General features: G+C 34.4%; 1 protein-coding gene across 1 annotated transcript; it reads left to right on the forward strand.

Annotated features, from left to right (window-relative positions):
• The first annotated feature begins 24,119 nt into the window (after window positions 1-24,119).
• On the forward strand, window positions 24,120-25,868 carry LOC116121917 (transcription repressor MYB5-like). Its single transcript, XM_031407822.1, has 2 exons — window positions 24,120-24,657; window positions 25,079-25,868. The coding sequence occupies exons 1-2, from the start codon at window positions 24,377-24,379 to the stop codon at window positions 25,698-25,700; spliced, it is 903 nt and encodes a 300-aa protein (XP_031263682.1). The 5' UTR covers window positions 24,120-24,376; the 3' UTR covers window positions 25,701-25,868.
• The last annotated feature ends 515 nt before the right edge of the window (window positions 25,869-26,383 follow it).

The following is a 26,383-nucleotide window of genomic DNA, read 5'->3' on the forward strand; positions in this document are numbered from 1 at the left end:
TTTACAAGAAAAAGAAAAACAGGTTTAGCGCATCTGAAGTATATTTCACCGTCTGTTGTCTGTCCCCCTTGCTAACTTATCCTTCTCGCCTACAAGTCTTAGGAGGTGGAACTGGGGACTGCTCTAGATATTGAATCAAGTGATTTAGAAGGGATTCCTTCTACTGTTGCCTCAGCGTACCAAAAGGCATTGGAGATGTATAATGCTCGAGCTAATTTTGAAGAACAGATTGCAAGACAGGATATATCCAAGTCCGAAAAATTTCAATAATTCACGGTATATGGCATTTACTATCATATATTGTTTTAGACAGCTAAATGATGATGTTGGGTTCTTATGTGATACCTTAAGAATTTAGGTTAATGGTAACTTGATATGATATTAAAGTGTAGAGGTCATGATTTGAGTCTCCCATCTATTACATCCTGCTATATTTGGGTTGGTCTTTCTGTCTGAATTTGGGCTTGGTTTATGTAACATGTGAAGTTGCCTATTACAAAGCTGAATATCATTGTTGTGCCCTTACCTTTTCAAGCTTAAGCTTTTAGGTCAAGTTGTTTATCAACAAAGTTGCTTGTAGCAACTGCTGTAAACTAGTAAAATGTATGCATAATAATAATAGAAAATGGCCCAAAAAAAAATTTCTTCTCATTATATGTAATAAGTTTTTTATACTAAAAGAGCATTATTTACAAAATGCCATTCAAAAGACAAAAACAGGGGAAACAGTGTAGCTATTGCTCCTCGCTTATCGACGCCCCTCCGACTGCATCATCACCTAGATCCTGCATCCACAAAGGAAAATAACGGGGTGAGCACAAAATAATGATCAGTAAGTAAATCATCTACTTGTCTATCCCCGTAACTAATTCTTTTAATTCTTTACTCACACTTTCTATTTCTGTTTCTCTTTCACACAGCTCTCTTTCTATTAAAGGTCATGGCCTCATCTTACAGGAGGCATGGCCGGATGGAGTTCACACAGCACCATCTCACTCTTCATGACTGTCGGGTGGACTTCACACAGCACCAACCCGTTCTTAGTGACTACCGAGTAGGGATCACAAAGCACTTACCCGGTTTTCATAACTATCGAGTGGAGACCACAAAGCACCTACCCATTTCTCATAACTATCGGGTGACGATCACAAAGCATCTACCCATTTCTAATAACTATCGGGCGGAGACCGCAAAGCACCTACCCATTTCTCATAACTATCGGGTGACGATCACAAAACATCAACCCATTTCTAATAACTATCAGGTGGAGACCACAAAGTACCTACCTGTTTCTAATACTCTTCTTATTCACTCTACTCTAGCACTTCTCATTCTCTCTACTCTTAGAGTAGTTTCTTCACAAAGTTCTCTACTCTTTCTTAAATCACTTCTCAATGCACAATTAATGCATATGGATGGTTCATCTCCACTAATGCACTTATGAAATGCCGACATGCAATGTTGCAAGAATTAAGGCTTACTACTCATACTCAAACCTTTCTTAGGTATTTCATCAAACAACTCAATTGCATAACAAGACTCCACTATAACCATAGCTCTATGTCTTTCTCTAACCATCCAAAATGGGATAAAACTCCCTCACATAGCTATGATCCCTGTCATAAGATAACACTTCCAAAATATTTACTCAATCTTCTCCAAATTTCATCTCAAACTCATCACACATTACCACTTTTCATAAAGGAAGCATATCCAACATCATAACATAAATATTCATCTCAATACGTAAACATATAGCTCTACTCAATCTCTTATCAAGTATCATTTATACATGCATAAAGAAATCTCTACTCAAGGATTTCTTAAACTCAAGTTTGAGTTGGATTTACTTACCTTGTAATGGTTTGATCTCACTAGCACTTCCTTTCCTTTGGATTACTTTGACTTTTCTCTACCCTTTAAACAATAAGACCATGAGACCTCAATATTCAAATATACACAAAATCTCACAAAATTTCACATCTAAAGCAAGAGTCCTTACCTTAGGATGTCTTAGATTGATATTCTACCAAAATCCAACTAAAAACCCTCAAAGATCCTTGAAAGATGGAAGGAAAAGTTGAGAGAAAAATGGTAAAAGAGTATGGCGGTGGAGAAGAGAAATGAAGGGTTTACAATGACTTAATCCCTTTTAATACAATTCATGCACAAGCATTCCCATTTTGCCCTTACTCTTCCTTGGGAATTCCATCTATATCTTTTAATTCAATACAAACACACCCCCATACTAACATATTCTCCATGAAATTTCCTTACATTTTACCTCCCACTTTTCCTACTAATAAGGGGTAGAATGGTCAAATTGCCCTTAGGGAAGAAAATATCTAAAACTTAACAAAAATTTTAGTCGGCCCGTCGCCGCGGTGAAGAAGCTTCTATCACCGCAGCAAAACTTTTCAGCAGCTTCCCCGTGGCTTCAACACCTCTTCGCCATGGCGAAGCTTCTTCTTCGCCCCGGCGAAGACTGTAACTCAAAAATCCCTCTAATTTCATCCCAATTCAAGGCAAATACTCAACCTACCATTCAACCAAAGGCCAACCAAACAATAATACTAATAAACCGACTCAAATAAGAGCAAAATAAGAAACATTAACTACGTACCTCAAGTGGGGCGTTACATTGCTCTTCAAATTTGATTATAATGTCAATTTCTTATGGTCTTTCTTGCTTCTAATATAAGTAATCAATTTATGTAAACTTTAGATCTTCTCTTCTTCTTCTTCTTTTCCTGAGGGTGGGGGGTTGTACAAGAACTTGCAATGTGGCAATAGGTTAACTTTTTTTTCTTTTTTCTTTTTTTTTCCTTCATTAAAGTGTCAATGCTATTATTTTAATTTGAAATTTTTGCATATCTACTTGAAGTTTGAACAGTCTTCTGGAGAGCTAGCCCGTGTTCAACTTCTCTATGAACATGCTATTACTGAATTTCCTGTATCAAGTGATCTCTGGCTTGGTTATACTCGCTATTTGGATAAAACCTTGAAGGTTTCACTCATATTTTCTCTTTTCAATTTTTTATGTTCCAGGTATTTGTAATTTTAGTGATTAATCATCTCTTTTTCCTTCAAGTGGGAAATATTGTGCGGGATGTTCATTCCAGGGCTAGGAAAAATTGTCCTTGGGTTGGTGATCTTTGGTTTCGATCTTTGCTTGCTTTGGAACGTTGCCGTGCACCTGAGAAAGAGATATCTACTGTAAGTTTCAGTTGTTACCCTTCATCTGTTGAGAATTATGAGAGATTGTTATAAGTAGCTTAAGAGCAATGAAGTTTCACAAACTTTAGTGTTGGAATTTCATTCTGCTCCTTTTACAAATATAGAGGTCTACTCTTGTTTAAAAAGATTTTTATGTCATATGCAGGTCTTTGAGAAGTCCCTTCTATGCACTTTTTAGACCATTAAGGAGGTAAAGATATCTTTTCTCTAATTTGAAAGCTTGACTTACTACTCTTTGTAACTTGTTATTGTTTCATCTGCGTTTTATGCATTAAAGATCTTTGATAATTGGATCCTCTTTGTTTTAGTACCTAAACTTATTCCTCACTCGAGTGGATGGTTTGAGACANTGACCACTATGATCCACATCCATTAATCTAAATCCTAATAAAGATTTATTTAATTTACATTCGTTATCAAAATAATGACTAGTCACACAAATATAATTTTGTTTATCTCTACTACTTTAAATATTGGCTGTTAGATCTATACTAACATGACAACTATGTATTTTATTTTTTAATTCTAATTTCATTTTCCCAAACAATTTATTAAATCATTTCTAGTTGCAGTTTTAGAATAACTTTTAAATTCTGGAAAAATGAATTTTTAATAAATCTTTCAAAATATTTATCTTCAGCCATATTAATAGGTTGATCAGTTGCAGCAATATATAAACCTAATTGTTTCCTATATACATCGGAATTATAACACCAAGTAGTACTCATATTAGTTATTTGAGTTTGATTGGTTTCTCTATTTCCATGTTAAGCAATATGTTTATTAGCATGCCTTTTTAAAGTACTAGTACCATTACCTAAATCAACTTTATAAATATTTCCATAATACTTGCATCTTGCTTTCTTCACTTGAACTCCATTTTCTGTCTCGTAAAACTTATCGAAATGCACCCAAACATCTTATGTGTGTCTGTCGTCGGTTTTGACAGTAGTTGATGAACCTGCTTCAGCTTGAGATGAAGTTGGACGAGGACGACAATTACGAGGACGACTTCTAGAACCACTGAGAGCTATAGCAACATGGGGAGGAATCAGGGGAATATTATGAGATGTATTAGATTCTGAGACTGGGAAAGCGGGACTATTTGAATCTACTGTATTTATGTTAGTAAATTCAGGGGGACTAGGATAGTAGTTTCCTTCATCATCTGAATTGACGGGATGGAAATATCTATCCATTGCAGTTAAAAAAAAAAAAAAAATTTGATATAGAAGAAATAACAAATTAAATAAGGAGAATTGGAATTTGGAAATATGAATTGAAAATTGCAAAAACTAAAATTAAAATGAGAGCAAATTGACAACAAAGAGAATAATTGAGAGATTTCAATAGAGATTAGAGAAAATGAGAGAATTTGGGATGTGAGAAAATATGAGAGTTTAGGGCCTATTTATAGAAAAAAATGGGAAAAGAAAATGATGAAAAAGACCCCTCCAACTGCTATAAAACGGCTATATTTCAAGGGTAAAAGGGGCATTTGAAAAAAAAATTAATTTTGCATTTTTTTTTCGGCCAACCCGGCGGGTTGGCGGGTTCTTTAAAAAAAAAAAAAAAAAAAAAGCAACCCGTCAGGTTGCCATATAACAACTCGGCCCTTTCGGGGGTTGCATGTGAACCCGACCCGCCTTATAGGCAGTCTGGGTTGAACCCTCTTTAATGTGGGCCACCTAACCCGACCCATTTGTTCCACCTCTAGTTCGTAGTTCTTTAACCAAATATCTCGCCGGGATAAGATCTCCTGTAACCAGGAGTGTGAATCCTTTGTTGATCCACCATAGCCATAGTGTACTTCTCGATGTAACCAATCACCACCATTCTAGTAATCCCTAAAAGAGACAACGTTAAGCTAGTGTCAAATCACATCGATATTTACACATGACACTCTGGTGATTCTAAGTCGAAGGACCACATGCACCACCGTCCGTAAGAGGATATATTCCACAAACACTGAGTTTACCATCTCATGTGGAATCCTCTGATGGGTCAATCTAGTGTACTTGCACAAGCAAGCACCCATGCGTTACACCAGGTTGATGCCCACAACCTTGACATGTGAGATTTGTCACTACCTTTTGATAAGGTCGTTCAACACGATGACAGTCTCTCTGTATAATCTATGCCTTTGGTCAGATTTATACTATGACTATGAACGGTTTAAAAAGGGCCACCTTGTGCTCATAGGGTTCTCACAATAAATATTTATAACACTTAGTTCCCTCATCACTGGTTCCAACCTTTCTAAGGACATATACTATTTTCTTTACGCATAGTAAATAGATGCTACAGTATATGGTCATAAATAAGCGATGCCTTTTATTCATTAATTTGAAATGAGTTTACAAGAGCTAAATCATTAGTTCTAGTGCACCTATTCTAACAGATACAAACACAAAAAGTCAACTTATACAAATGAACTAACTAGCCCCGTACGATCCTTATGATCCTTAAATAGTTTAACCAACAATCCTTTGCTCATGGGATCAGCGACCATTAATTTTGTACCGATGTGTTGGATATCCACCTTTCGCTCTTTAACATGACCTCTAACTAAAATATACTTTATATCAATATGTTTACTAGAATTCCTACTTTTTTTATTACTTGAGAAGAAAATAGCGGCCGAGTTATCACAATAAATCTTTAATGGCCATGCAATGGAGTTGATAACTCTTAAACCAGATATAAAGTTTCTCAACCATAAAGCTTGTGATGTAGCCTCATAACACGCAATGAATTCTACTTCCATTGTGAATGTTGAAATTATACTCTGCTTGGTGCTTTTCCAAGATATAGCATGATAGCAAGCATAAATATATATCCAGAAGTAGTCTTCTTAGAATCTTTACCTCCACCGAAATTAGAGTCTTTATATATACCCAATCACCTCCAAATGATTAAAGTGTCTGTATGTAAGCATAAAACCCTTGGTTCCTGGTAGATAACGCATAACTTTCTTAGCAACTTTCCAGTGTTTAGGGCTTGGGTTACTTTGATATCTACCCAACATTCTTACTGTATACCCTATGTTAGGTCTAGTCTAAACCTAAGCATACATGAGTTTCCCAACAGCTGAAGCATAAGGTATTATATTCATCTCCTTGAACTCCAATGATTGGACATTGTTCCAAACTGAATATATCTCCTTTAACAACAAGAGTTGGTGATGGTGAACAATTTTGCACTTGAAAACTTTCCAAAATCTTTTCGATGTAGGTATTTTGAGATAAACCTAAAAACCTTCTAGATCTGTCTCTGTGAACCTTTATGCCAATGACATAAGAGGCTTCACCCATATCTTTCATCTCAAAATTTTGAGAAAGAAATCCTTTGGTGTCATGAAATAGACCCAAATCACTGCTTGTGAGTAAAATATCATCCACATAAAGAATTAAGAAGATATACTTGCTCCAACTGATTTTAAGATAAACAAATTGGTCCACAATATTTTCAATGAAACCAAATGAGATAATAACATTATGAAACTTTGTGTATCACCGATGGGATGCTTGCTTAAGTCTATATATGGATCTATTCAACTTGTAGACTAGTTTATCCTCATTACAAAAATGTTTTGGCTATTTCATGTATACCTCTTCCACAAAATCTGCATTAGGAAGGACGTTTTCACATCCGTTTGATGTAACTCCGTATCAAAATAAATGAGATTCTAATGTCGTGATGATTTTTAATGAATCTTTCTTTGAAACTGGAGAGAAAGTTTCATTATAATTGATGCCTTCCTTTTGTTTGAAACCCTTGGCCACCAATTTTCCTTTATATCGTTCAATTTTATTCAAAACATCTCTTTTGGTCTTATAGACCCATTTACAACCAGCACTTGTTGCTCTTGGTGGTAATTCGATAAGTATCCAGACTTGGTTTTTGGCCATTGATTCCATTTCTTCTTTCAGGGCATTATCACAAAGGAGAGATTTTTCTCAATTCATGGCTTGTGAAAATGAAGTAGGATCTTCATTTAACTGGCCATTAAAATTAGTATCTTAAAGGTATACCATATAATCACTAGAAATTGATGGTTTCCTTACTCTCGAAGATCTTTTTAATTCAACTATTTCATCCATATTATCCTGATTTTGAGACAATAGTATCATTATTAGTTGAATCTTCAATGTGCAACTTACTAGCAATTTCTTCATCTTGAGTCAATTGACCTTTTAAATTATCTGAATGATCATTTTGAATAATAATCAATTGATTATCTTGAAAAGACAAACTCGTTTCCTTAATTTCCTTAAATTGTACTTTATGAGGAAGGTCACTCCCACTGAATTGAAGATCTTCAAGCAATTTTGCTTTTCTAGCTCCAACAATCGTAGGTGTGAGAAGGACAAAAGAATCAGGACCCTTTGAAATTCACTAGATAACCAATGAAATATCCACTAACAGTTTTCGGATCCAATTTCTTAACATTTAAATTATAAACCTTTACTTATGCAGGATAGCCCCAAATGTGTAGATGTCTTAAATTAGGTTTCCTAACCTATAATTCAAAAGGAGTTTTTAGAACTGTCTTTGATGGAACCCGATTTAAGACATTTGTCTTTAATGCTTCACTCCAAAACTTTAATGGAAGATTAGAGGTACTAAGCATACTTCTTACCATGTCCATAAGAGTACGATTTCTTCTTTCCGCCACACCATTTTGTTACGGTGTTCCTGCATGGTGTACTGTGCAACAATACCCGATCTCTTCTTGAAGAAATTTTGCAAATGGACCTGACATTTGACCCTTTTCAGTATATCGTCCATAATATTCTCTACCCCTATTTGACTTTACAACCTTTATTTTCTTTTCACTTTGTTTCTCTACCTCTACTTTGAATACCTTAAAGGCATCTATTGTCAGTGTAGGTGCCCTAGAGCCAATCCGTTTGTAGCTATTGACTCTTTATAAAACACATGTTAATATTAATAAAGGAAAATTTTCTCTATATCATTGTGCTTATATTATTTAATATATTGATATATGCCTTTAAAATGGTAGAATCTTGACGAGGGTATCAAGTGCTTTAAATCTTGATCTGTATAATCACATATGATGGCCACTCTAGAACCGTCCATAGCCTCAGTATTATTCTAAACTAGGGCACAGATAACACAGTAAAGCTATCATAGTGTTGAACAACCCTATCGGTAGTGATAGATCTCACATATCAAAGTTGTTTAGAGACAACTTGGTCCAACGCATGGATGCTTGTATTTGGCAAGTTCATTGAACAGACCCACCAGAGGATTCCATATAGATGGCAACCCAAATTTCTATGGAATATATCCTTTAATAGATGGTGGTGTAAGTGATCCTTAGACTTGAGATCACTAGAGTGTCATGTGTAAATATCGGTATAGTTTGATACTAGCCTAACATAAACCTGTGTAGGGTTATTAGTATAGTAGTAGTCGACTACATTAAGAAGTACACTTTGACGATGGTGGATCGGTATAGGATTCATCACTCCTGGGTACAGGAGAATTTATTTTACCAAGGAATTCGGTAAATGAAAATGACCCCAAATCTATGGCCACTATGGAATTGAGTTGTCGTTCAAATCCGATTTTATTTCTATCGTTGGTCTGATAACCGAATGCTAACATGTCAAGGTAATACGTTTGAAGTCGACACTAATTTTGTACTTTAAGCCTTGGAGAGATATTTGATGATGAAGGGATTTGAATTGCATGGTAACCATATTGTCGACATGTAGCATTTTCGCATAATCTTTATTTGTTGGGAAATCAGGGTGCCTTGCTAGAGGCTAATCTTGGTTGGTGACAAAGGGCTATTTGGTTGATGCTAAATTACGATTCCGATCACTGTCAGCATAATAAAGAGCCTACGAGTCACACACATTAAAGGTAGTTTAAGGTGAATCGTGACAATTTTTGAACTATCAAGAATCTCTTGATAATTCAGAAATTGTCAAGACCTTTTCTTGACAAAGGCTTCCTTGACTGTTCAAAAACTATCAAGAATCAGGGTTTATCTTATATATACAATAAAACCTTTTTATAGTCATAATGGTGGGACTAATTAATTTTATTACTATGAGGAGGTTATAATTTAACAGAGGTGTAGTTACAAAAATTTCTTATTTTATAATTCATGTTTTAGTAGTACAGTATTAGGATTTGAATTCATGTTTTAATAGTATTATGATTTCAATTCAGCGCTTCAATTGTCTACTTTTTAAACAAATAGAAGATCATATCTTAGAACTAGCAAAGATAAGTGTCCTTGATGGAATTGTAAATACAGTGCTAAATGGTTAAACTGATGTGAAGCCACAGACAATTGCTAATTGTTTTAAGCATTACAAAATTATGACCCCTAATGTCGATGAATTGCAAGTTATAAATAAAGTGGATGAGAAGAATCAAAGAGTCATTGTAGAATTGAGTGATCAGATTTGACAACTTCACTACACTAGTCGAATGGATATTAATGTCTTCCTCAATCATTCAAATAAGCAACAAGTCATGTACACTTTAACTGAAGATGAAATCATTGCTACAATACAGAAGAAAAGAAAGGAAATAATCATGAGGATGATAGTACGGAAATACAAAAAGTTTCGTACCAAGAAGCTCCAAACATGCTTGAGAAGCTATAAATATTTTGGCTTTAACAAGAACATGTCCATGCTAGCAAGTAATGTACTCGCAAGTTAAACAATGTGGTAACAACTTTAAAGCATAAATCATTCTCCCAAATAATTTTAAATAAATATTTTATTTCATCTTAAACCTTTAATGTAACAAATAATATATTTTTTTGCAATATACACATAATTATTACTATGTAGAGGCAACTTTCCTTAAGACAAGAATTAGAAAAATTATAACTTATTACAATGTGGAGTTTATTCTTATTTATAACTATCTCAAGTTGAGAATATAATTTTTTATGACTATGTAGAGTTTATTCTTATATAGAGTATCACTATAGAGAGGTTCTACTATATATATAAAAGATAAACCCTAATTCTTGACAGTTTTTGAACTGTCAAGAAAGCCTTTGTTAAGAAAGGGTCTTGACAATTTCTGAATTATCAAGAGATTCTTGATAGTTCAAAAATTGTCAAGGATTTAGCCTAATTTTAACCAAATCCTTGACAGTCTTAAGACTATCAAAGAATTTTTTTTTTTGTAATTAGTTTTTTTTCCTGGTTATTACCAACTAAATTATGGAATAGTGCAATGAAATTATTCATAATATTCCTCAACTAGTGACAATTATCACAATTCAACAATAAATTTAGACATTCAACAATCTCTCAATTAATTTATTTAGCAGTCTGAATTTATATCAAATAGCATCCAAATGGATGCATACTTGCAGCCAATGCATATGACAAGATTACACATTTGCATCTATATGCATGGGTTTATATAATAAATTTGTATAGGCGAATGACATACTCCACCCAAACTTTGCCTTAATGTAGTACCTAAAAAGTTTGGAAATGACAAACACCTTCCTCCATCAGGTTTGTTAGTAAATCGTCTGCTAAAGGATCGGGTGGTAATTTCTCCTTAGTCGTAAAACTTCAATTTTAAAATATTTGTCTCGGTTAGCGGAGCGAAGCTTATTGGATAGAGCTGGTCAAGGACCAGTCCTAAGAGAGGCCTAGGCTTGGGCCCATTTGGGATTGGTCCTAAATGGGACCAGTCGCTCATGGTCCTAGGCCCATGAGCAATTCTAGGACCCAGACGGTCCTAGGACTGGTCCTATGGGCTAGGATCGGTCCTATGGTCCCAGGCCCATGAGCAATTCTAGGACCCAGACCGGTCCCTAGGACTGGTCCTATGGGCCTGGACGGTATATGGGCCTGCAAAATTTATTACCCCAACCCCCCCCCCCCCCCCCCCCAATTTTTTTTTTTTATATTTTATGGGCGAAACGAAATTTTGTAGGAGGTTTTTAGTATTTTTCAAGGGTAAAATTTATAAATTTTTTAGGGTCCGGAATTTTTTTTTTTTTTTTTTAAATAAATTTTAAAAAATTTCCTTTTAACCCTTATAATTTATGTTTATTTCAAAATTTATAGGGGTTTTATGTAATTGTACAAGGGACTAAAAAAAAATATGTAAACAAATTTGGGCCCAGGCCAGGGCTAGGACTGGTCTTAGGCCCGGGCCTTGGAGGAGGGCCTAGTGGAGGGACCGGGCCCTCCTCCTTAGGCCTGGTCTCCTAGGATCGGGTTTTTGGGCTGGGTTTTTGGACCCAGTGCCAAATGCCCACCTCTACTCTTGGAAGATTTAGTCAGTGCTTGACACGTGTCCGCTACAGTCGACCTTGCCAAAAGAAAAGAGTAAACGAAAAGTGATTTGCCTTTTCGTGTGTTGCCTCTTCCTTCTTTGTATTTGAAGCAGTTTGGTGATAATCATATTTTACACTATGATTTTGCATTGAATTTTGATAGGATTTAGGATACTTTTCATACAATTTGGGCCATAATTGCTACTTAATTCTATTAATTTGTCTTTGCAGGCCTAAACGATGATTTTGAGCATAAATGACAGTTTTGAGCGTAAATTGTGTAACTTGAGCTTGAAACTCGGAATGACCTGAATTTAGAAGCTTTTGAAAGCTAAGAAGAAGAACTACAACTTTCAGATTTTGGGTTTTTCCTAATTCTGACTGGACAAGGGTGAAAACTTGGCTTGAAGTCATGAAAAGTATACTGAGAACTGAAGAAAAAAGTCTTTGGATGTGCTTCAGTATTTATGCTATAAATTGAGGTGTATACCTCGGATTGTGATGATTCTTAAACGACCAGAAACATAATTTAAAGGGCTACAATTCATATGTTTAATAATTTTCCAGATTCAGATTCTATCATGCTAAAATTTGGCCTGAAATTCCTCACCGTGGCAAGGAAAAAGCTTCGCCGCGGCGAAACTTGCATCAGATGTAAAAATAAAACGACGCGTTTTGGCTTGCTAAGGCTTCATCCATAAGTGAAAGAGGTATAAATTAGAGCAAAAAGGAAGAGAATAGGGTCTTGGTTAGTCATTTGGAGGGCTGCTCATGGAAGGAGAAGATAATTGAAGATTTGGGCTTCAAATTAGAGAAGATTTCTCCATCTTTTGCTTGTTTTTCAATGATGAATCTTGATTTAGTTTGTTTTTGTTATTTTATTTCGTTTTTGAGTATGAACTGAGTTGTTTAGCTAGGGTTTGATGTAACCTCGATACAATGATTCAAATTTATATGAATTGATTTACTTTGAGTTTTAATTTCATGATTGAGTGTTTATCTCTTTGCTTAATGACTTTTGGATGCTTGATCACCATTCAAATGTGTGTTGTTCACAATGAGACTAAGAAGTGATTTGTGATTGTGCCTCTTGGGATAAATACTGTAGATTAAGCAAACGCTAGAGATAGGTTTAGCGATCTATGAAATCTAGATAGAATTCCATAAAGCTTAAAAGACTTTGAACGATTAATCTTCATTTTGTTGGATGCGGAAGCTTAATAGGGAAATGTAGCCTAAGAAGATATGTTTTACAACTTAGGGAATTTGATTTTCAATCAAGGAATTAGAACTTGGGTAATAGATTCTATGAATTGGGTTAGCATATCTAGGTGAAATCAACACCCTAGCATTTTTTAGCATTGTTTAATTAGTTAAGTTGTTGGGTTTTGCTTTAAATTCATTATCATTCATTTATATTTTGTTAATTTGTATTTATTGTTAATTTTCCATCAATCCAATTTATCGCTGCTTTAATTAGGACTTAAACTAGGGAAATTGGTACTTAGTAACACTATCCTCGTGGGAACGATACTCACTCATCACTTTAGTACTTTGTGCGACTAGTGCACTTGCTATTTATGCATGTTGTAGTTACAACGCATCTTTTGGAGGGAATCGGCAAGAAACCATCGACAACAAGAAGATAAACGAAAATTAGCGACAGTGTAGGACGACTTAAAACCAGAGAAAGTGGTGGAGTGAGAGGCAACGACATGTAGGCAAACGATCAATGATGAGTGAAGGAGAAAACCCTGGGAATTCTATAGATTTCTTTTTTCCCATTCTCTCTTTTTCTCTTTGTGGGGGGAGGGAGTGGGTGGGGTTTGTGGACCTTGCAGTGTTGGGCATTGCCTCCCTCGCTGCTTGACATTATTTTCTCCTTCTATACACGATACAGTGCACAAACACACTCGCAATCCATCTTTCTAGTTGGTTTCCAAGTATATATGTTGACGGTAATATGTTGTAAGATATCTTGCATCAAAATATTGATGCTGACAATAATTTTTTTTTTTTCTTTTGGTCTAATTTTTGTTATATTTAGCAGATTTGTGGAAGGTATGGCTCCAGGTTTTTTGAGATTTGCTTGGTATTGTGCTTGGCATCTTATACAGGTAATAATTTGAGTTGCACTCCATGTAAGATGTCATAACTTGAGCAAAAATCTTTAAGTATTTCTTAATGTAAATAATGTTTTTACTTATAAGCATATTGTTAATTGTTTAATCTTGGAACCTTAATATTTGGAGCAAAGTCTTAGACCAGTAGGATTTTAGAGTAACAGCTTATTTTTGCATGATTTAAGATCAAGGGCAACGTGCAGGAACATATGTGATATTTCTTTTATTCATATATGATTTATGTATTGTTTGGCCAAAGATTTGGTGATATGTGCTCTTTGTTACTTAGGGGGTGTATTCACTTTAATAATTTATGTAAACCTGTGTGATTTTATTTTCATGCTTGGTATTTATCAAGTTTAGTACATGTGTGATGTGTGGTTTATTGGCAGTTTCACCTCTCTATCCATATGAGAGGACATAAATTGGCAGCTCTTCTATAGTTGCTATTCCTTTTTGCCTGTGGCCGTGGGTGTCCCTGTGGTGGAGAGCCATGTTAACCCATGCTATTGTGTTGCCCATGCTTATTGACACCGCCTTATTCTTGGATAACAATCCATGGAATAGGATGGTTGTTACCTTTTTGGAGATNGGTGACCTCGAATGTGAGACTCATCTGGAATAGGAAAGTGATATGTGAGTGCCGTGGGCTCTAGACTTGCTCATAGGTCTAGGAAGTGAACTGAGATTTGGAGGCCCGGACCCGATGGTTTGGGCCGACTGTATCTCGTATCAAATGGGCCTAATCCGGATAGGGCCGCATCGAGATTGGGCCTGGTCTCTTCCTCATTCAGTCCCGTTCTCCTATTTGGGCTAAAGACGATTTTTGGCCTTACTACCTTGTCTTACCGTGATTAATTAAAATCCTCTCAGCACGTTTACTTCTCCATGTATATATATCAATATATGAAACATTATTTTAATTTTTCTGATTCCCTCCATTTCTGGCTTTAATTTTACTCTTCATTTTTCTATCTATGCATGCCAAAGGGCTAGCTTAGGATGTTTTCGAAAATAATTAATCAAAAAGAAGAAGGGACAACCTTCTTCTTTTTTATTAATTAATCAGAGTTTCTGCCTCTCAAGGTACAGGAAACAACATGAAGGAGCTAGATGACATAAGTTTTTTGCATGGTAAGCAGCATATATATGTATTTATATATATCACAAGTAAACAACATAAGTTATCCCATTAATTGATGATATTTAAACAAAGAGAAAAAGACACATAAAGGAGAGTGTTTTCAGCATGAATGTTAATGGCTACAAGGAAAACAAGAAGAAGACCAGTCGATGACCAACCTGGAAACTTTAATGTCATCTGTAGCAGGCAAAATTCTACACCCAACCTCCACCGATATTCCCTTTCTCGTTCCATTCCATTCAAATATTCGATCGACGCAAGAGGATCAAAGAAAATGAATGAATGAAAGTCACTGAGAAAGAAGAAGAGAGAAAAAAAAGACAACTGAGGATCAAAGAAACTGAATGAATGAGGAAGAAAAGAAAAAAAGAATATTGGATGGTGTCTATAGTTCAAATAGTAAGAGCAAAAGGTGTTAGATTAGTGTCACATGGTTTAGTGTTTGGTCAAATACTTCACCTTCAGCTTCAGCTTCACCAACCAATCGTTCTCAATTCCCAAAGAAGAGAACAACTAATAATAATATACTTCTATTTATGAAAATAAATAGACAGATGGACCTACCCTTCTGTGGCTATTTATTTAGTGATGAGACCATGGATTAGATTCTGGTCGATTCCGCATGAAGGAGAAAGGGGCCCTAACGACTCACGCATATCCAAGGTTTATCGAAACGATAAGTTGATACTTAAAAAGTTTTGAAATGATAAATAGATACTTTCCATCATGTTTGATTAGTGACTTTCGTTTGATAATAATGAAAAGACTAAAATGCCCTTAAAGTTTAATATTTTAGTTTTTTATAAATTTAAAAACTTCTAAAAAACCCCCTAGGTTTGCAAATTTGACTAAGTACCCCAATATATAAAAATTTTATAAAATAACAAAAACACCCCCATCACCCGTAGTGCCAGATTCCGGCCACTACCGTCGGAATCTAGCCGAAAAATTGCGTTATGACACAGACCCGTAGGATTTGTGTCGTAACAGGTAGATATGTCTTTTTCGACAAGATCCGTGGCTGATCTGGCCAGAAAAGGCCAGATCTACCGCCAGATCTAGTCATCGAGGTTGGGATCTAGCCGAAAAATTGCGTTACGGCACATACCCATTGGATCTGTGTCGTAACACGTCGATCTGGCATTTTTCAGCCAGATCTGGCCGTCGAGGCCGAAAAAGGCTAGACGTAGATGGATCTGGCCGGAAAAGGCTAGATCGACGCGTTATGACACAGATCCGATGGGTCTTCGTCATAACACAATTTTCTGGCCAGATTCCGGTGGTGGTGGCCGAAATCTGGCACTGCGGGTGGCGGGCGTGTTTTTGTTATTTTATAAAATTTTTATATATATTGGGGTATTTAGTCAAATTAGCAAACTTAGGGGGTTTTTGAGAAATTTTTAAATTTATAAAAAGCTAAAATATTAAACTTTCAAGGGTATTTTAGACTTTTCACTATTATCAAATAAAAATCATTAACAGAACATGACAGAAGGTATCTATTTGTTGTTTCAAAACCTTTTGGATACCCACTTGTCGTTTAGACAAACCTTGGGTATGTGTAAGTCGTTCTGCCAGAGAAAGGGCTGCTTGATCTTAAAGGGGAAATCTGATGGATGGATACGGTGTTTGGATTTTAGTCTAAGCATTGTTCTATTTCTGGTAATGTTGATTTCGTTTCTCTTCATTACCATTGTCTTCAAAAAGAATAACTTCTCATGTTAGCTTAAATTATTGTTTCCCTGATATTATTGAGTTTGTTTTGGCAATTTATTCTGTTGAGTGTCTTGTTACATGTGCTTCCTTTTTCCAGGTTTGATGTATAGTACTAACTAGGTTGACGTCAAATTTAATTGGCATCACACTAGCTTGAAGCATCTCATCTACCTCTTTCAGATATTATGGCCTTCGGCTTCAGGGATTGCAGCATTCAGGAAGTAAACTGTTTTCAAAAGAAATTAGAGTTGGTGCCTGTTTAAGATTTGATTTGAGAATGGCCTGATATGTGGGCATTGTTTTGGGTGGTTTAGCCTGTCTTAGGTTTGTTTACGCAACAATTAAGAGTTGGTAATAGAAGCATTTTGCAAATTGCTTCTGCTTTCTTTGTATATCTTAACTGTTAAGACATTCTGCTGTATTGAATTCATAGTTTTGGTTTCTTTGTAACTCATGAAGAACTTCATTACAAATGAATCTTGCTCGTTTATTTTGTTTACCTTCAGCCATAAATGTTCTTGTTCTTCTCCGGGATTGCACAACAAGTTTAAACTTTCCACCAACTAACTTTAAATTTTTGCTAGCAAAACAGGGACGAATTGGTCATGTTTCAATTTTTAAAAATTCCAACGACGACTTCAGTGTTACAAAATGATAGGGACAAACTGGTCATTTCATTAACCCGTAAATAGCAAAACAGGGACGAATTGGTCACGTTCCAATTTTTAAAAATTCCAACGACGACTTCAGTGTTACAAAGTGATAGGGACAAACTGGTCATTTCATTAACACATAAATAGTTGATGGCATACTCGTAATTTAATTTAAAGTTGGTGGTTATCTACATAATTGAATGAGTTGAATTGACATAAATTAGTAAAAAAATATGAAATCAAACTCGCAACGCCACTTCAGTCTTTTCCTCATTGTGTCCTTCAACATACGGAATTTACTAATAGAACCCAACAGAAAGTGGATGTTTGTCATTTCCAAAATTTTTGGGTATTAAATTGTCTTTCAGGCAAAATTTGGGTGGGAGTCTGTCGTTTGGCGAATTGGAAAAATGTTTATTCTTTTGGTCAGGTGAATCATTTTGGACCATCGGATCTTTGAGACACAATCATCATCAGGCAAATATAAATATATATTGCTTTAGAGTCCATATGCTGTATCCCACCCAAATCTGAATTGTGTTTTTTATGTAAGCTCCCATTAAGGCCAGGCCCATGCTTGAGCTCCACAAGTCCAGTTATTATTATTATTATTTTTTTAAAGAGAGAAGAGAAGTTAAAAAAGAATAGAAAAACCCCAATGGGATTGGTCTAGTGGTTAAGACTTCTTGGGTTCAAACCGCTATGGGGTCAACTATCATATTTGTGGTTTATCTTTGAATATTGGATTTATAGGGTGTTCAATGAGTCTCAAATATTAGTTGATATATGTACAAACTGACTCTGACATCCCAGTCATTAAAAAAAAAAAAAGTTGAAAAATAAACAAAAAACATTTTAATTTTGTTAATGGATTTCGAGACTTAACAAAGACATTAGGTAGGGCTTAATTTGTCAAATATTTGAAATATAAGATTCTTCAAACTCTTATGATCCATTATAGAAACTGAAAAACAGTTTCCGCAAATTTGTCGACCATCGCCAAGATTAACGAACCTTGCATCTGGTTCCTGCATATTATAAGAGTTGTAATAAGAAAATTGATGCACTTATCATCCCTGAGGTTTCAGAAACTGAAACTTAGATTCTGACTTTAGGGGTATTATAAAACATTACCCTCATGGGTTTGAAGATTATTAAGATACCACGCTTAGGGTGTGTTTGGTTGGAGGTAATATTAGATTACTAAGGTAATGACATCTTATATTACTTGATTACTACGGTTAGTTGTCAAGTAATTATAATATAAGATTTCGGTAATTTTTCAAAACCAATAGTAATTACTATTGGTAATATAAGAGGTAATCTAATTACCTCCATTTTCTTATGTATTTTAAGATTACTTGGTAATCTTATTTTTGTTACAAGTTTATCCTTTATTAATTAAATTTTTGGACAATAATGCCCTTATTTTGACAACAATTTACATTAATTAACAATTACAATTTACCCTTGTTTAATTAAGTTTTTGGACAATAATGTCCTTATACTTAAAATAAATTACAGACCACCACTGCTGGTCGTTGTTGGGAGTCATCGACATGGCCGTTTTCAGCCATATTGATGGCCGAAAATGGCCAGATTGTGACAGATCTGGCTAGAAATGGCCAAAGCGGCGCATGGAGGACATTTTTGGCTGCTTGTGTGCCGTTGGCTTGTCGGCTATGGTTGCCAGCGGTGGTTGCCAACTGGGTTGTTGGGGGGTGCATTGGTTGATTTTCTAAACTTTTATTATGGGGTTGTTTTTGCTAAGTTTTTAAATGTAGGGGGTTATAAATAATTTAAATAATAATATTTAATAAGAGGACTCAATAATTTAAATAACATACCCATAAATCTATTCCTCTCAACCAAACATATTAATATAAGATACCCATCAATTTATTACAATCAACCAAACACATTTCTCTAAACATTCTAAATAATCTTCAAGTAAATCTATCTTTCTATTATTAAAGACATTCTCTAAACCAAACACACCTTTATAGCTAACGATCTTACAAATCATTTTTTTTTTTTTTGAAACAGAGATATCCGTAACAGTTTACATACAACTTGATTAATTCTCGATGAAAATTATATTACAGTAACCCGCCGTGGTGACCCCCAGTTAAATCATGGGCAAAGGTCTACCTGTACGTCTAGCGGGAAATCAAACCTGCACAACCTCCTTGCTTTTTACCCTTACCTTGCCCAACCCACCAACCTCCCCTCCCACTCCCAACAGCTCCCTTATTTACGAATCTATTTGAAGACAACCACAACTTTAATGCTTGTGATTAATTGATTTCTTTTACTTCTTGCATTTTAATCTTGAATTTACGGCAAGTTAAGGGTGGAATTGAAGCATTATTGGATTTCAAATTGCCATCACAAAGCAGCCCCTATCTTCCCTCCCACTCCCAGACCCCAGTAGACCTATCGCCACCTATCAAGGTTACCACGACAGCCTCAACCAAGTCCGTGATCGTTTGGATTTTTGCTTGAAGCTTGCAGTTTTGACTTGATTTTTTGCTTGGGTATTTTGATCTTCTTTTGAAACTTGCAGTTTTGGCTTGGATTTTTCTTAGAAACTTTGCAGTTTTGGTAGGAAATTTTATTGGGTATTTTGATCCTCTTTTGAAACTTGCAGTTTTGGCTTGGATTTTTCTTGAAACTTTGCAGTTTTGGTAGGAAATTTTATTGGGTATTTGGATTTTGCATCTAGGCACTTGGATTTTTTGAGAATGGGCATTCAGACAGATTTACTCAGTTTCAGACAAAGGAAAAAAAAAAGAAAAAAAACAATCACCATATAAGACTTCTCCTGTGATTTTTGGATACTTCTATTCTACCCTATCTTTCACACTTAATCACATAAATACCGTCGTTTCTATATATATAAACTTTTGATTTAAGATTAAAATGTAGAACAGTATGGTTTTTTGGTTGATTATTTGGAGAAAAAAAATATAATGTTAAAAGATATATGAAATATTGAAATGTGGAAAATATGTTTAGTGTATAAATATAGAAAAGAAAAAAAAATATATATATCAATTTAAATTGGGTTGAAAATTCATTTTTTCGGAAAATATATGAGCAAACTCGAGCAATGTATTTTTTTAATATTTTATATGGATCAAATTGATATTATATAATCTATTAAGTAAAGCATTGATATTTATATATAAACTTAATTGGTAAAGGGGCATTTTAGTCCTTAAATAACACATAAAATTTGGAAAAACGGGTTTGGACATACCAACTCAATAACCATATTTTCCTAAAATGTACAGGTTTTATTTAAATGATAAGTCTAACTGCAAAATTTAATGAATTACCTATTATACCCTTAATAAATAAAAAAATGATGTATTTTAATATTCACCCTTTGACTATCCAGTCAAGTATAATTGTATGGTTTAATAGTTTAATCAAACCCTTTATTTTAATAGATTCTCAACTTTTCACTATAGCATGTCACACATTAACAAGCTAAAGTATGTTGACGCTTTCTTTAGTAGAAGACTAGCTTATTTTAGTAAAAAGCGACTCATGTTAGCAACGTCTAAGCATACGATTTTTGGCTTTTTCCAATCGATTTTGAAGTTCAAAATCATTTTTGAGACCATCGTTGGACTCCAAATAACCTCCTCTACAAAACTCATACATTCACTTGTTGATCTCACTCACTGTTTCCAACCACCTCCAATAGTCATTAACGATGTTAATTTAAGGATAAAAATATAGAATAAATGCAATCAAGGGTATCAATTTAGGATTTCGCTAAACCTAGGAATGTGTCATTCACTCTTTATCAAGGGCAATTAGATTGAGTAATGTGATTTTATGACTAAATATGTCTTTAACAAGGGGTGCGTTTATTTTGTTATTTGGAGTAGTATTTTTGAAATATTATTGCGAGGTAGAGTTTGGTGGTTTTTACGAGGTAAAATTTGAAAATTAAAAATAGTTGAATAATTTAGGATATGATTTTGAGAATAGGGAAATAAATATGTATTTTGATTTGGAATATGGATAGGATAGGAAAACAATCGCGTATTTTAGTTATTTGGAGTAGTATTTTTAAAGTATTATTGTTAGGTAGAGTTTGATGATTATTACAAGGTAATTGGATGGTTATTACGATATAGAATTTAAAAATTAAAAATAGTTGAATAATTTGAAATAATATTTTGGGAATAGGGAAAGAAATGTTTATTTTGATTTAGAATAAGAATAAGACATTTAAACAAATACGCCATTTTGAGAATTAAGATAAATTAAGATGACTATAAATGAGATTTAAGATTTTTGCCTTTCATGGTGGAACTCATGGCTTGGCCCTTTTAAAGATGGCAACTTTTTGAGGATTTGGGTAGCCGATGAGTTGCCAGGCCACAACGGCCTACGAGGTAGCTGTCCCGGGCGCTTCCAGGCTTTTTGGTGAATGCCCAAATTGGCGGCGTGAAGGTTCATCCAAGAAGATGAAAGAACCCAGATCGCAGGGTCTAATTGCAGGTTTTGAAACCTGCAAGAGATAGCAAGGGTCTGTTTATTAAAATCATACATATAAATTTTAATTTTCATATTATCTGATATTTTTTTGTTATTATTATATTTTTCAATTAACAATCAATATATTTACTTAATGTAAAAAAAGAAAAAGAAAAAAAAACATTAGTCCTAAACAGAAGAGATATTTTGGTAGGCCGGTAAAATGGGACCCAATATATGGATAAGGTCAAATTCACATTATCCCTTATCCATAAAATAAAAGATGTATATTATGTTAATACCCAAGTAAATTATTATCTGACGTGGCAATTCTGATTCAAAACTTAAAGCTTAAGCAAATGGGCAAGCATTACCAACCAAGTAAATTATCACCTGACGTGGCAATTTCACATTAGTTTCTTTTTATTTTCTCTAAATTGTTTACAACATTTAGAAAGTGAGAAGATTCTTTTTCTTCTAAATTTTTGGAAACAGAAAGACCATTAATATGGGGACAGCCGGACAGGTCAAAGAGTACCAGCCAGCCGCCCGTGCAATCAAAATACAGTACTATTAAAGAGTAAGCAATCTTTTTCCCACCAAAGGTTTGCCTTAATGACACTTCCATCCAAAAAGTTTCAAAATACAATTTTTTTACACAATATTTATATTTTATTAATACTCAAAATACACTTTATTTTCTCATCTAGTATTCGACGAGTTACTAGAAACTAGGGTAATAGGGTTTTTATAGAGAGGAGACCTATAAATCAAATGGTGGTGACCATTAGAATATATTTCTTGTCAAAAATCAAACAAAAATCAGTTAAGAATAAGAAATCTTAGTTTTGCGATGACTGATAATCGATATAAAAATCAGGTATTAGAGTGAAATGAGTTTTGTAAAGAAGAGATCGGAGGTTTAAATGGTGGTGACAAAGAAAATTTTTGCCACCAAATTTGACTTTGAATAGTATCGAAATATCAACTCTAGGTGGGAAAGTGTGAATAAGGCAAACCTTGGGAGGGAAAATATTATTTACTCTACTATTAAATGCACAGTGATCTTTTTCCTTTTGACCTATACGGCTATACGTACACAATTGATAGATGACATTTTATAAATAAATATATTCACTTTTTTTAATGCTAATTAATGCATATATATATATATATATAGTAAAATATTTTATGATTTTTATCACGACAAGTGAGGATAATATGTGTATCCTGTTTTGCTGCTGTTTTTATGCTACCCACATGTAATTTATATTACTATAAAATAATCTTTATTTTTGCTGTCATAAAATTTAAAAAATAAATGAAAAAATAATACTANAAAAAAAACATTAATCCTAAACAGAAGAGATAATTTGGAAGGCCGGTTAAATGGGACCCATTATATGGATAAGGTCAAATGCACATTATCCATAAAATAAAAGATGTAAAATTCTGATTCAAAACTTAATGCTTAAGCAAATGGGCAAGCATTACCAACCAGGTAAACTATTATCTGACGTGGCAATTTCACATTAATTTCTTTTTATTTTTTATTTTCTCTAAATTGTTTACAAAATTTAGAAAGTGAGAAGATTCTTTTTCTTCTAAATTTTTGGAAACAGAAAGACCATTATGGGGACAGCCGGAACGGTCAAAGAGTACCAGCCAGCCGCCCGTGCAATCAAAATACAGTACTATTAAAGAGTAAGCAACTTTTTCCTCCTAACGTTTGCCTTACTTACACTTTCTATTAAAAAAATTTAAAATATCTTTTTTTCATCCGATATTTATATCCTGTTAATACTTAAAATATATTTTACTTTTTTATTTAGTATATGACGAGTTACTGAAAATTAGAATAAAAATCTTTTATAGAGTAAAGGCTTATAAATTAAATGATGGTGACTGATAAAATATTCTTTGTCAAAATTAAATAAAAATTAATTAAGAATAAAAACTCTTAGTTTTGTGATAATTGATAATTGATAAAAAATCAGGTGGTAAAATAAAATAAGTTTTATAAAAAAGGGATCAGAAGTTTAAACGATGATAATAAAGAAAATTTTCGGTACCGAAATTAGTTTTAGATAATAACAAAATATCAACGTTGGGAAAGTGTCAAAAAAGGCGAACCTTGGTTGGAAAGAAATCGTTTACTCTACTATTAAATGCACAATGACCTTTTTCCTTTTGACCTATACGGCTATACGCACACAATAGATAGATGACATTTTATAAATAAATATATTCACTTTTTTTATGCTAATTAATGCATGTATATATATATATAGTAAAATATTTTATGATTTTTATCGCGACAGCTGCTGTTTTTCTGCTACCCACATCCACATGTGATTTATATTACTATTAAATAATCTTTATTTTTGCTTTCATAAAATTTTAAAAATAAATGAAAAAATAATACTACTTAATTATCTCAAATATATCAAAATGATGCCAAGGAATGTAAACTTTGAGCAGTCTTCCTACTGTGTGTAGGGTCTAAGGGTGATGTGTCTGCATCATGCTCGTTTGCTACTTTACTTCATCTTTGCCTCTTCACATCCGCGAAAACACTCTCTCCATCCCCAACCTTGAACCCTAATCTTTACTTTCTTCATTAATTCATTCCTCCATCGAGCTTTACCTCCCACACAAACCAGCCCTTGAAAGAAAGCAACGCTTGAAAATTTCATTAGCAGTTAATATGAGAAACCCTTCTTCTGGTACTAGAACCCCGTGTTGTAGCAAGGTGGGCATCAAGAAAGGCCCGTGGACTCCTGAGGAAGACGAGATCTTATCCAATTATATCAAGAGAGAAGGTGAAGGCCGCTGGCGTACGCTCCCGAAGCGTGCCGGGCTGCTTCGTTGCGGCAAGAGTTGCCGTCTCCGGTGGATGAATTATCTCAGACCCTGTGTTAAAAGAGGTCGCATAGCTCCTGACGAAGAAGATCTCATTCTTCGCCTCCATCGCCTGCTCGGGAACAGGTACTCTTTGTTCTGTTTCTTCCGGCCCTCTCATTTTCTATTCAATCACGTTATTTGCCAATAAGAGCTCCGTCAATCTCCGGTTCTTCTTAACCCAATATGAATCTCTTCTAATTGATCTTCTATTGCTGCAAGATGAATTTGAACTAGGAGCTTTTGTGCTTCATCTCTTTCTTCCGGTAATTTGGTGTTTAATCATTTCTTCCCCAAATTAATCTTTCAATTCTCCATAAATATTCAGAGGATGATCGCGCGCATTACAAGAAAAAAAAGGGATTCCTTATCGGTCATAAACCGTGAATACTATCAGATGTTCACAGTTTACTGACTTTCCATGTATCCAGCGTCAAGAGTTCACTTGTTTTACTTTTTTCATCGATGAATGATTTGTTAATGTCAACCTTCATGTTCTTACTCTCAGGTGGTCTTTGATAGCGGGAAGAATCCCGGGACGCACTGACAATGAGATCAAGAATTATTGGAATACCCATCTTAGCAAAAAGCTGATTAATCAAGGAATTGATCCAAGAACCCACAAGCCGTTAGACCCATTACCTACTTCCTCAGATGTTATCGGAAATAATGATCATCTCGCTTTAACTTCAAACCCTAACCCTAATACTCATCCCAATCTCAATCCCGAATCTTTAGACACAGAAGCAACAGCTACTGAAAGCAATGAAAACTTCATTACCAATCTTCATCATCATAATCAAAATCATCAAGTGGAGGATAACGAAATGGAGATGGATGGTTTCATGATGGGTTTACCAACTAGCCACTCTGCACACATCAACCAGGAAAATTATGTCGAAACCTATAACGAAGATACATTCTCTTCATTTCTCGATTCTCTAATCAATGACACGATGTTTGTGAGCCAACAGCAGCAGCAGCCAAACCCAGTTCATCACCTTGCGAGTAGTGGTCATGGTAACATTTGGGAAGGTGAAGTTGCATCAACGATGACTTGTTTTAGTGAGGAAGAAAGAGCGTTGGATCACCATCACCATCACCATCTTCGTCACCATCACCTTGCATGAAGCTGCAAACGAATTGAATCAAAGATTAAATATAGGTTTGATCAGTTCTATGATTTATGGTTGTGGTGTGTTTTTCTCCTATATTAGTCTACTAGACTTGGTTTTCTTTTGCATGCTGTTGTGCTCTTATTTAAGATCTATTACTCTTTGTTGTAAAACCTTAAAAAAAAAACAAACCTGATGCTGAATTTTTTATAATGGATATGAATACTTAATTAAGCATGTATTTACGTACATTTATTGGACCATTTCATATATACCATTTCACACATATATAGTTTATTATTGTATTATTATATTTTATTTTGTTTATAAATGTATGATCATTGAGCCAAACACATTATGCCATATCAGTTTAAACGTATTCAATATTTATTAGTTTATACGGTGTTTGTATATAGAGATTTAAAACTTTCTTCACCACTAATTTCTTTCTTCCCTTCGTTGATTACTGGATTAATCCGTTCTGTTTCTCATGATCCAATTGTCTACTGCTGCCGTTGTTTTAATGATTTTCTCTCATTAAGATCTACATTAATGTATTGCATGTAGAATTGTATGACGTTATCCTTTATCTGCACGTTTAAGTTTAACCTATTACTAGGCACAGCTTTATATAACATCTGCTCCTTGTTTGTTTCTTCAATACTTCCTGTTTCTTCAATTAATTAAATGCATGCATA

Source organism: Pistacia vera, unplaced genomic scaffold, assembly GCF_008641045.1.
Source record: "Pistacia vera cultivar Batoury unplaced genomic scaffold, PisVer_v2 Contig129, whole genome shotgun sequence".
Classification (NCBI taxonomy): Eukaryota; Viridiplantae; Streptophyta; class Magnoliopsida; order Sapindales; family Anacardiaceae; genus Pistacia; species Pistacia vera.

Coding starts and splice junctions, on each gene's coding strand:
- LOC116121917 (XM_031407822.1), top strand. CDS start 24,377: ATGAGAAACCCTTCTTCTGGTACTAGAACCCCGTGTTGTAGCAAGGTG. Junction 24,658..25,078: donor CATCGCCTGCTCGGGAACAG/GTACTCTTTGTT, acceptor TCTTACTCTCAG/GTGGTCTTTGATAGCGGGAA.